This window comes from Hylaeus anthracinus, unplaced genomic scaffold (genome assembly GCF_026225885.1).
Source record: "Hylaeus anthracinus isolate JK02 unplaced genomic scaffold, UHH_iyHylAnth1.0_haploid 12002, whole genome shotgun sequence".
NCBI lineage: Eukaryota > Metazoa > Arthropoda > Insecta > Hymenoptera > Colletidae > Hylaeus > Hylaeus anthracinus.
In genome coordinates this window covers 9,610,812-9,622,429 of record NW_026534349.1, presented here as the reverse complement: position 1 = coordinate 9,622,429, position 11,618 = coordinate 9,610,812, and the positions used below count along the sequence as shown (strand labels likewise).

At 37.6% G+C, this 11,618-nt stretch overlaps 2 protein-coding genes across 4 annotated transcripts; both read left to right on the top strand.

The window, feature by feature from the left end:
- The first annotated feature begins 3,790 nt into the window (after nt 1–3,790).
- Nucleotides 3,791–7,082, top strand: LOC128892136 (uncharacterized). Its single transcript, XM_054152283.1, has 3 exons — nt 3,791–5,667; nt 5,969–6,154; nt 6,298–7,082. Exons 1-3 carry the CDS (start codon nt 5,607–5,609, stop codon nt 6,513–6,515), a joined length of 465 nt encoding a protein of 154 aa, XP_054008258.1. The 5' UTR covers nt 3,791–5,606; the 3' UTR covers nt 6,516–7,082.
- Nucleotides 7,083–8,241: 1,159 nt separating this feature from the next.
- Nucleotides 8,242–10,572, top strand: LOC128892118 (outer mitochondrial transmembrane helix translocase). Of its 3 annotated transcripts, none has more exons than XM_054152254.1 (7): nt 8,242–8,311; nt 8,411–8,594; nt 8,724–8,966; nt 9,030–9,231; nt 9,317–9,513; nt 9,607–9,785; nt 9,866–10,572. In XM_054152254.1, the coding sequence occupies exons 2-7, from the start codon at nt 8,439–8,441 to the stop codon at nt 10,011–10,013; spliced, it is 1,125 nt and encodes a 374-aa protein (XP_054008229.1). In that variant the 5' UTR covers nt 8,242–8,311; nt 8,411–8,438; the 3' UTR covers nt 10,014–10,572. The 3 variants fall into 3 exon arrangements, with proteins under 3 accessions (XP_054008229.1, XP_054008228.1, XP_054008227.1); XM_054152253.1 differs by having other exon boundaries at nt 8,259–8,348; XM_054152252.1 differs by lacking the exon at nt 8,242–8,311 and having other exon boundaries at nt 8,318–8,594.
- The last annotated feature ends 1,046 nt before the right edge of the window (nt 10,573–11,618 follow it).

Below are 11,618 nucleotides of genomic sequence, written 5' to 3'. Positions count from 1 at the left end.
GAGTCGATGTAAATGGGAAATATAGCGACGAGTGGCAGAACGACAGCCTTTGCCTACGCTAGTTTTCCCCGGATGCATCGACTTTTCTCTCGATCTGGACTAGTTTTATTTCCGACCGCTTTACCTCTGAACTCTTATTTACGTGTCGCCGGAAAAGCATTCTCGTGTCCCGACATCGGCGAGACCCTCGCTGACTCTGCGCCTACACAGATATTCCGATGCCTCGAGCCCCTTCGCCCGTGTTTCCATTAAAACCTTGCCAACCGAGAACCTTCGCGAATTTATCGAGCCGATCTTTGCCTGCGAATATTTATGAGTCGATCGGCCAACCGTGAAACGTGCCTCAAACTCGCACGACGCGATATCTGCCCCGTGAAATTATCCATGTTCCGATGCTCGATCTGTCCCAAAACATGGAACGTATAGCTCGACAGCTTTGGAAAAATCTGTAAGATGAGAAAACGCTCTCTTCTTCCGCCAGGCTTGGGCCTCGATTTTCCTTTCGGTTCCCTGGCTGTGGCATTTCTTGCGCTACTCCAGTTCAAACAGTGTAATATTCACCTGTAATATCCGTCTACTGCTAGTCGGAAAAATGATTACGAAATTTTCCTAATAAGACAACAGTCATCCCCGTTATTCTCAAATCATTCCTTGAAATCTTTGTTTAACTCGAGCTATATCGCTCCATCGCAAGACGAAAACCAATCGAACCGTATTGCACGTTAGAGCACGGAAGAAAACTTTTACGCGATAACGGCCGAACGAGAAATTCGAAGCTCTTCGCGGAATACCGCGAAGCTCGTAATTTTTTCCACGGAATCCGTGCCCGAGGAAATCGATGTAAATCGCTTGGCGCTTATATCCTCGGTATACGTATACCGTCTGATCCGCTGAGTTATTTCGCCGCAAGATATCGAGTCGTTGCATCCATGTAAACGTAACCGGTGCCCATTTCCATGTACAAGCGGCCCGTATGTACATTTAAATAAATAGATACGCAGAGTCGCAATCGGAACTCACGGAAACGAGCCCCGCGGTAATCTTTTCTCTTCTCGATTCGGCTGCGACACTTCGTTGCGGCGATGTATTCAGTTTTTCAAAATCTAGGTATGTTAAGATTGAAAATCTTTTTATTTTAGAACAACCGAAATTCGTGTCACGTTATATGGTAAAAAATGCTGCGAGGCGATGAAATTGGTGGGTAGTAACAGAATAAATATGTCCCGTTACACAGCTTGTCGTGAGATATTTTTTTATATTTTAATATCTTGTGACTGGAACAATTAATCCGAAATAATTAAATGTTTATGATACATACAGTATCATTCAGTGTTCAATTAAATATTAATAACAATTACGTTACAACAAGTACATCATTTTTTATATAAATTCTGACGAGGCAGGTTTTTAGATAGCCGATCAAAGAATGTTTTACCACTAAAAATTTAATTTCATCGTTAATAGTAACACTTTATCGATCAGTAGCCTTTTTTCTCATACTGGCCAATATTTCATTATCTATTATTGGGACATGTTTCCATTATAATATGAATTATACAATATTATATTAGGTAGACTGGAAAGGTGGAAAGTAATGTCGTTTCTTTTACATTAAATGCAAACAAATTTTTAATAAATTTCTATTTCTAATAAATTATGTAATCGCCCTCGTTATCAACAGCCTGTTGTCATCTAGTGTGCAAATTTTCAATGCCAAATCGATAAAAATCAACGAGCTGATGAGTGATAAACACGTATTTAAAATTGCAAAAACGACGTTACTTTTCGATCCACCTAATATAAATGTTCATCTGAAAACGATTTTAATAGATAAAATAAATATTGTATAATACTAATAGTATCAAAATAAAAAATATTATTGTGTGTAATCATAATTATGTCCAAGTGCTATCTGTCGGTATAGTGCTAAGAAAATCATACAAGAAAAAATCAATTGGTCCTTTTTCCATACTTTATCCCCTCGCGGCCCTATGTCGAGAAAATCATGCAAGACTGCAAAGGGTTAAAGAACCAATATATTTTGTTTCGTGGTCCAACAGTGAAATGCTGTGCCATGTCCGAAAAACAAAGGCATCGAGCCGACCGGTGTTTCCGAACGGGATGCAACGCAACTTCGTAACTTTTAAATTTCGTTCTACGTCAGGTAAATGACGAACGTCGACTGCGATGACCGATAGGCAGCCATTAATATTTTTGCGAACGTCGTTCCGCGGACACTCGCGATTCGTATTCATCTGTCACACCGCGTACAGGGGTAAAAGTGATTTCCTGTCGGTGATATGTCTCGACCGCGACATTACACAACCTCCGCCGTGTTCCGCGCTTCAATTTCGAACCGATCGACGAGTCGCCAATTAGCAAAATAAATCCCTTTTGTCCCAATCCGGTTGCTTGTTCGAGTCGTCGCGTATCGCGTGTCGCGTCGAAAATTCCATAAATTATTCCGAGCAATCGTGCTCTCTATGCCATCCTTGCGCACTCGTCATAACGAGCTCCTATAACGAATTCATTCTGTCGTCAAACATTCGAAGCGAAATCCCACCTAAATGCCGCATGGCTCGAAGATGGAAGCTTGCGACTTGGAGGGACCATTTGGAACATCCAGTTTGATCTCTTTCGTAATTAGAGAGGCTGAAACATATTATATTTATTTTGATAAACAACGAGTCGAAGTCTGATGGAAACTTTAAGAGACTGTAACGAGAGATTATATAACAGTATTATTTAACCACTCATTTAATCTTGATATTCGCATTCAATACCTTGCGCTATCGAAAACCTAACGCATACACACTTTTATAAGTTAGACAGCGAAAAATGGGACTTCTCTTGGATTGTTTACGTGACGCATGAAGCTTAATGAGGTTTAATAAGCTTCGTGTTTCATGCTTTGTGTATGCGAGAGATCAAACAATAGAAGCATATTCTAAATGAGGGCTAATCAACGTTTCATACGGTAGCTAAATAGTAGGTATTAACGAAAGTGAGATAATCATTTAATTCGTTTGAAATGTGCGACATTGTGAGAAATCTGTAAAGCGGTATGCAACCTTCTAGTTGCAAAGTATGTTGATAGATGGCATTTCTCCCCAAATATAGGTTTTATATTTACAAGCGCGGAAGCAATTAATAATTAAAAGACGAATTCGACGGGAAGTTTACCGTGAAACGCTCATCGCGCACCGCGACGCGGTTTATTAGATTCATTTATTCTGGTATTCTTTCCTTCTACTTTGAAGGACGCGACAAAAGAAGAACCGGCGACGGTAGTCTACCGAGAGTTTCCGGTAACGAAGTTTAAAAATGCGTCTCTAAGCCAGAGCTTTTCGCTCCTTCTTCTCCTTGTTCCGCAGCTTTTAAAAGGTCTAAAATATGGTGGAACTTTTTAAGCCACCGTCGACCACTATGAACGACCATCGCATTACGACTTTCACTCCCGTTCGTCTTCTTTCGGACCTCTTTTTAGGGCGAGTAAAATATTTCCCGAAAGTGGCCGAGGCTTTGCGTCGCGTGACTACTCTGAAGCTGAAACGAAGACGAACCGTTTACCGTAACAGAGAATTCATTATTCAGGGGCCGTTTTATGCTCGGTTAGTAACCAATAAAAAATAGAAACGATTCGTAAAACTTTTCGATGGCGAGCGTTCCAGTTTGCAAGGGTGTAGGCGAAACTATATTCGACTTGCGAAGGGTCATGCGATAGTCTATATCTTCGATGTTATATTTATTCTTACATCTAATGAAATTTCAGTCGCGTATTTTTCTAAGTTCGTAACCATTTCTTTATTGTTAATTTCAAAAAGAAGCCGAGATCGATTTAAAGACTTCCGTTCACCACGTTCTAACTACGTTAACGCATTCACCAATTTCTTTTTATTTCTTGCCCGAATTTTCTTTTTTTTTTTTACTGGTAAAGATTGGGCCATGGGCAAACCCGTTCGATGGAGAAGTACGCTCGCACATCTACCAGCAAGGATACACAACGAAGAGTAATCGAAGAATGTAGGTGGACATCGGTTTTCCGCGGTAGCTGCTCTATGAAATATTCAACGTATCCGCGGGCTACGTAGTTATGGCTTTGTACGTACAAAAATCAACGAACGAGACCCCAATGTTCGCGAAATCGATGCGTTACTTTTATTCGTCGTTCTCTCGTCCAGTCTCTAGATCGTTCTATCGACGTTGCTACATAGCTTGATAAAAATATACAACAATGGTAAAATGTCCGTGCTCTTTTTTAACACGCTAACAAGCGTTTTATAAAATGTACCACTTTATACGATTTTTTAAAGCGATACTATGGCGATTCAGAATATTAGGTCGTCCCACGAGTTTGTGCCATTTATTTTTCTGATACTCAAATTAATATGTGAAACATACCTGACGTAACTCGTTAATGGAGTGCCGTAAAATCTCGAATTAAGCCCAACAGTTTTTCCTCCATCCGCGAAGAATAAAACCAAGAGTTCGCAACGGCTCAGACCGAAAGTACCTTCAGGGCGTTGAAATCATCTTAATGAGATTGTCGCGAAGAGCGGCGACGAAAGGAACGCCCGTTAATAAAGGAACAGAAGGGCCCCGAGAGAGAGCATAACAAAGCCAAGCGCAGCATTACGCCGAATAAGTAAAAGGCTAATGACAACGAGTCGAATTGAAATAACAAACGGGCCTCAGGATCCGTCTAGAAGGTTTTAAAGAAAGAACGAATCGTAGGTACCGCTTTCCCCTCCGTATCCCTCGAACCACCCTTCCGATTCTAGCGACTTACCAACGTCGGGATATCTTGAAATTGCAAATTCTCGATGCTCCTTTTCGAATCTCAATAAGATACCGGTAAAGTCTGCCGATTCTGTCGTGTTGTACATACCCCCACGCGAAACGAGCAGAGTTCTTTAGCGGTTTCCGATGAAACCGTTTCCATGCAGCATAAATGGAACGACGTCCAACGAAAAACGGGGAAAATGAGATAAAAGAATACGCGCATCGCGGAAGGTCGTTTTAAATAATTTAGCGAGCACGTTGGAGTAGCTGTTTCGTTGATAACCGTAGGCATTTTTAATGCGCGTCGGTTATGCGATGCAACGGCGAGGTCATTTCGAAAAAGTATTTTCGAATACTTTGCGCTGGTAGGATTTTTTATTCAATTCTATTGTTTTATATTTTACCTGTAAAACGTGACTCTTTTGTCTTGTTCTTGAAAAAAGTCGTTTAGTTAATGTCTAGATCTTCTATACAAACATTGATTGCATACTTATTAGTGTATACTACTGTTATTTACCAACCAAGCTACCAGTCTGATTATTTTATACATTCATTATTTAACATACATGTAACGCTTTTAAATTTTGCTAAAAAAAATTGTAAAATAATTAAGACTTCAGATTGTCGCGAGTACCGTCGTTCCTATATACGCTCCTGGTAAACAGCGCCACCCATGAAAAGGGACGAGTAGAGGAACTTGAAGTCACCTAAACTCGTACCAACCAAGTTGTTGGATTGAACCAACGCCCTATGAATTACGTTACCTACGCTCGTGTAATAAAAGCAAACAGACGTGGTGGTTGTTTGGATGGAAATTTATCGAGATGACAGTCATGAACGCAATCGCGAGTGTTGTTTGTTTATCGTTGTTGTACATGGTGATAGGTAAGCAAAAGTTCTTGCAAGCAGCGATCTGGTGCATTGTTAAATAAAATACAGTGAAAATCGTGTTTGAGAGCTCGCGCGAACACCACGTTGGAAATGGAGGATATCTACTTGTTGAATTTCCAAATACAAGTCACTCTGTTAAAAAACACTGAAACTTTTTATTACAATTCTGATAGTTACAGTAACAAACTCGTGAAAACAGAATCCAAGTCACGCCATCGGTTCCGCGTGAATATTAGGTTATAATGATTAGTTTGTCCTCGATCAAAGGTTCCAGCTCAGTTCGAACAAATTTTAGGTACCGACGCGATTAGCTGCTATCAATGCAGCAGCGACACCGATCCTAAGGGTGAAGATGTATGTGGGGCTTACGAGAAATTTGACAAATCAAAGAATTTTGCCGTCGACTGCATGAGCGAAGAGTCTCATATGCCTGGCACGTTCTGCGTAAAAATAACGCATCAAAGTCCTCGTGGATTCATTTGTAAGTTTTCCCTTTCAAACATTGTGTTTCTTCTCGCTTTACGTTAAACCTGCGCCTACGTTTGTCCCTATTTTTTGAAAGCATGAATCGAAAATTATTCATCTTCGCTTTGGTAAGTTTATTGTTTGGAATGATTGTTAAAGGGGACGGTAGATGGCGACAGGTGATCCGACGATGTGCGTCCGTATCCAGTACCGGAGTCACTGGTGTTTGTAATTGGGGGGTTTACGAAAACGGGGTATATTGGGAAGAGTGTTCCTGCTCGGAGGATGCTTGTAACGAAGCAACAACATTACCCCCATTATCGATAACAATCCTGTTACTGATTGGTATTTCAACGATTATATTATCGTTACAATAAGTACCCAAGTTGAAGAGTATTATTACAGTCCAAACCACGCCGAGCAAAACTTAATACATTCGTTTACCTAATTTTACGCGCGTAAACGACACGTCCATTCGCTTGTAACAATAATTGACTATGCTGTTATCGATCGAAAGAATCTCAATCTCTTTAATCAAACATAACCGTGTCGAAGTTAGCGATTAGTATTTGTAACTTTATATGAAGACTACAAACAAGTGTAAATCGAACATAAGATAGTACATAATAATACAGGTCATCGCATGTATTAGACTGCAGTGCCAGAAGTAACGTAACGTTTCCGTCCATATTATTTTACAACTCATCTACTTAGTAAATGTATTTGCCTTATATTTAAAAAACGAAAATCTCGACTGATCTTAAAATTAATATTTGGGATAAATTAATCGAGCTTTCTAAAAAAAGAAGCAATGTTCAAGAGTAATCTTAAAAATGTATGTTCGAATCCGTCCATTACTTGTTACCTCTATACAAAAATTTACATTTTATATTACTTTATAATCGTAGTGTAAACTTTTGTAAATAAACATTTATTTCACGATATATTTTTAAGCCTGCGTTATGTTACGTTCCACTAATTAATCCGAATTTTAAGCGAAATAAACGGCTGCACCTAACGGTGCCCAACGTATATTTGAAGAATGAAATAGGAAGGACCTCGACATGATTTACAAGGATCCTAGGTGCCGGAAATTCAACGGTCGCCGGTTAATTATGCCAGGCGAGATTATTAAAGGTTTAGCGGATCCGAGACTGCGAAATATACAACGTCTCAGCTATTTAGGCCTTTTCATACATGCATATGTATTATGTTAGGATCTGTACCGACCCTTGTTACTTCAGGCGTTTCAATTAAGTCGTACCGTTAATCGTGGATTCGGTACTTAATCATTTTATATTCCAGCATTATTCGAAAGAGGTATGAATTAAACTAGAAAACTGAAAAGAACAATTGATTTTAAATATTCAACGAAAAAACAAGAAATTAAAATCTCAAATGCTTGTTTAATTAATAGCTCTACCGTGTAGTCATTTACGAAATAATATTAGGATAAAAGATAATCAGTTGGTGGTTCATGGTTCCACCGAGCTTAATTTCCGAGATAAGGGCAGCTCTTCGTCAGAGTTTTAGCCGTTATTACATCAAGTCACGTGTAATTAACTAGCACAAGATGGGAGAGCTCTTCGGGGATATTCTTCGTCGGTATGCTATTTACCATATTTGCGTTCCAACACAAATGTACAAATTTATGGAATCCTCTTATACTTACCTTTTTATTTCCGTCTATGAATCATTTTGTATTTCGTAATTGTAAATAATATTGAATGTAAACTGACATTCCCGTCAGTTCTTTTTTCCAAGGGATCGTTTAAAAATTACGTTACCCTCTCAGAGAATTGAAGGGAGGCATGAATTGTGACGTGCGAGGTAGCGTTTGAAAAGGGAAAAAAAGCGTAATAATATCGAAGAACATTTTTCAAATTTTTTAAGCATTATTACCATTATTTTATTATTGTAAAAGTTTGGTAGAATTTGCCTGCCGTATTAGAGACAATTGAAAACCATTCAATGATAGTATTATCAATTAGATAAGACTAAGTTGTGATTTGTTGGAAATTATATAGGTACTTAGTTTTGTAATCGTCGCGGGGAATCCTGCAATAAAATTGTTTGTATCTTTTATATACAAGAACAATCTGCGCATGCTCCGCTCTTTCATCTCACTTTATCATACGCGAGTACGACTATTCTTTTCTCTGGGAGATATCAAGTAATGATTTGAGAAGAGCGCAGAAGAGCGTGACAAAGTATCATAATAAGTTGGAAAGCGCGTGTTAATGTTTATTAAATAGAACGAATTATTTTTTAGGCGAATTTGAACTAAATTCAGAGAAACGATGAATGTTGCGGATGGGGTTGGATATTCACGATCGGAGGTATTTGTGCTTGTGGCAAGAGTATCCTTTGTTGCGGCCGTTGGATTTTTTAGTATGAAATGGATTATGAATCAATTGGATCCAACGAATAATGCAAAAAGAAAAGCTAAGAAAAAGGTTAATAATGTAGCATTTTATATATACGAAAATGTTTCCTTACATAACCTGTACAATTCATTGAATAGGAGAATAACCTTACTTTTTGCATGCTTTCCTCGTAAGTACGTAACGTTAAATATTTTTTAGGCCCGTGAACAGTTACGGAAACTGGCCAAAACGGATAATCTTTTATGGTCAGTGGACATGGACCAATTGACAGATTATGAAATGATGATAGCAAATCATATAGTGGATCCTACAGATATTCGAGTGTCATGGGAAAATATTGCAGGTCTTGAAAATGTTATTCAAGAACTTAAAGAAACAGTGATATTACCTATACAGAGGAAAGAGTTGTTTGAAGACTCTCAGTTAACCCAAGCACCAAAAGTATGCTTGAACAGTTATGAATAACAAAGTAATTTCTTCTTGTAACATAAATTTTGTTCATAGGGGATATTGTTACATGGTCCACCAGGTTGTGGTAAAACGATGATTGCTAAAGCAACCGCCAAAGAAACTAAAACATGCTTTATTAACTTAGATGTAAGCATTTTGACTGATAAATGGTACGGTGAAAGTCAAAAGTTAACTTCAGCAGTCTTTTCACTTGCTGTAAAGCTTCAACCATGCATCATCTTTATTGATGAGATCGGTTAGTTGTAAAGAAATGAATATAGACTTCTTTATAATACCTATGTTATAGGTATTATTAAGTACTTTTTATTCTTTTTGCACAGACTCATTCTTAAGAGCACGAAATTCACAAGATCATGAAGCAACTGCAATGATGAAAGCACAGTTTATGTCTCTTTGGGATGGATTAATTACGGATCCTTCTTGTACAGTAATAATAATGGGTGCTACCAATAGGCCACAGGACTTGGATAGAGCTATTCTTAGACGTATGCCAGCTACCTTTCACATTGGTTTACCGGTAAATAACATTTATGTGAAAGTTACATTATACGAATAATAAATATTTTTACATTTATTATATATGTTCAAATACTTTCTTTTTTTTTTTCAGAATGAGTCACAACGAATGCAAGTTTTGAAATTGATATTACAGCATGAACCAATAGCTGAAAATGTGGATATAGCAAAAATAGCAAAAATGACGGAAAATTTTTCTGGTTCAGATTTACAAGAACTTTGTAGGAATGCATCTGTTTATCGCGTTCGAGACTACTTACGCACTCATACACAGTTAATATTCAGTTCCAATAATTTATAAATACGTGTATTTTTTCAAAAAATTTGTTTTTCATTGATTCCTTTCATTGCAGAGATACATACATCAGTACTGACGATGAAGAATATCATGATGCTGTAAGACCTATTACTATGGAAGACCTTCTCACATCGTACAAGAAGATGAAAACGTCTAAGATACATACCGGTACTCTAGGTATTGCTAAATTAGAGTTAGATTAAAAAACAAAGGATAATTTTACGAATTAATAAAGTTTACATTTTTTAACGAAAAACCAGGAAAATATCATTTTATAACAACATTCTTTGTTCCGATATATTTAAATTGTTGTCTTTCTAGTTCACGAAAAATACTTAATTACTTTAAAAGTACGCCGATACGTAATTACCTATTTTAAATCCACCATTGCACGTGATTAAATTTATGTAATATACATGTAATATAAAATTGTAGCGTATGTTAATTAAAAAGGGAAAACGCGTACGTTTAATGTAATTCACAATGATACGAAACAATATAGAGAAACTACTTCTTTTAAAAATCTACCTCGATAGGTTTAATCAAAATTGAACAAAATCTTCTAGTACTTCTATTTCTTTTTTGTAATTTATTTCATGTTTCTTTGTAACCATTCGATACATCAAATAGTATGCTGGAAGTTTCTAAATGCGAGTGTAATTTATTTAAAATAACCTCCTCGTGCGTCATGTGTGTATGAGTGTGATGTTTTAAATGTAAATAAAAGAATTATTATTAAATAAATAATTATTATTCATCGAACACGTATTAATTCATTTCAATCCCTTCGTGTACATATCATTAAAAAAAATTAGGAACTAAATAAAAGCCCATTTTCGTGACAAACGCCTGACTCGCCATCTAGCGGCGACACCCCCGAAGCTACATTGCGTGAGTGCAAGAGAGACCGCACTAATGTGCAACAAGGACAGATCTATGCGCATCGTGTGAGAGAGAACGCAACAGTGTGCGACAAGGATAGATCAATGAGCGCGAGTGCGAGAGAGATCGCAACGGTGTACGACAAGGATGGCGGCTATAACAGCCATCTTGTCGGCACGCTGAACATATATTATAACATATGTTAATATTAATTTAAAGTATTTAATAACAATTCAAATCGTATCAAAAATGGCTCTTGAATGTTGCTACTGATTCAGACTTTATGTATGGTGTGTCAAAGTGTACAAATTTGTTGCATAAAGTTTAAAAACAATCAATTAATACGAGGACTAGCGATGTCGTGCATGTGACCACCTTGCAACAATGACTGATAATTACTCAACAGTAATTAAAATCGTACTGAAAATGATCCTTGAATGTAGATATCGATCTATACTTGACACCACGATTGCAAAAGTTCATAAATTATTTCTGGAAAGTTAAGAAATTAATGATAATATCAATCGGCGGCGTGATTTCAATAGTCGCTATCCTTGTCGCACATTAGTGCGTTCTCTCTCTCGGACTCACGCTGTTGAGCTTGAGGTGTTGGTCGCTAGATGGCATCACAATGTCCGTTCGTCCCACGCAACGCTAGATGGCGCCACAATTTTCTTTCATGAAAATGATGTATTAGTTTTAATGTATTGCTTTGTTATTTTATGCTACTGTTTTTTATGGATACGTTTAATTTATTGTTCCGTTTTTCTTTTCATATTGAGTTGTCCTTTCATAGTAATATTTTCCTGGACATAGTCGCAAACGACCAATGAGATTCATTCACAAGTCACGTGATTGTGTTACCAGACATCATCTTCTCGACAGTGATGGGCAAAACCCTAGGCTTCGAATAAATCTGAAGTTTG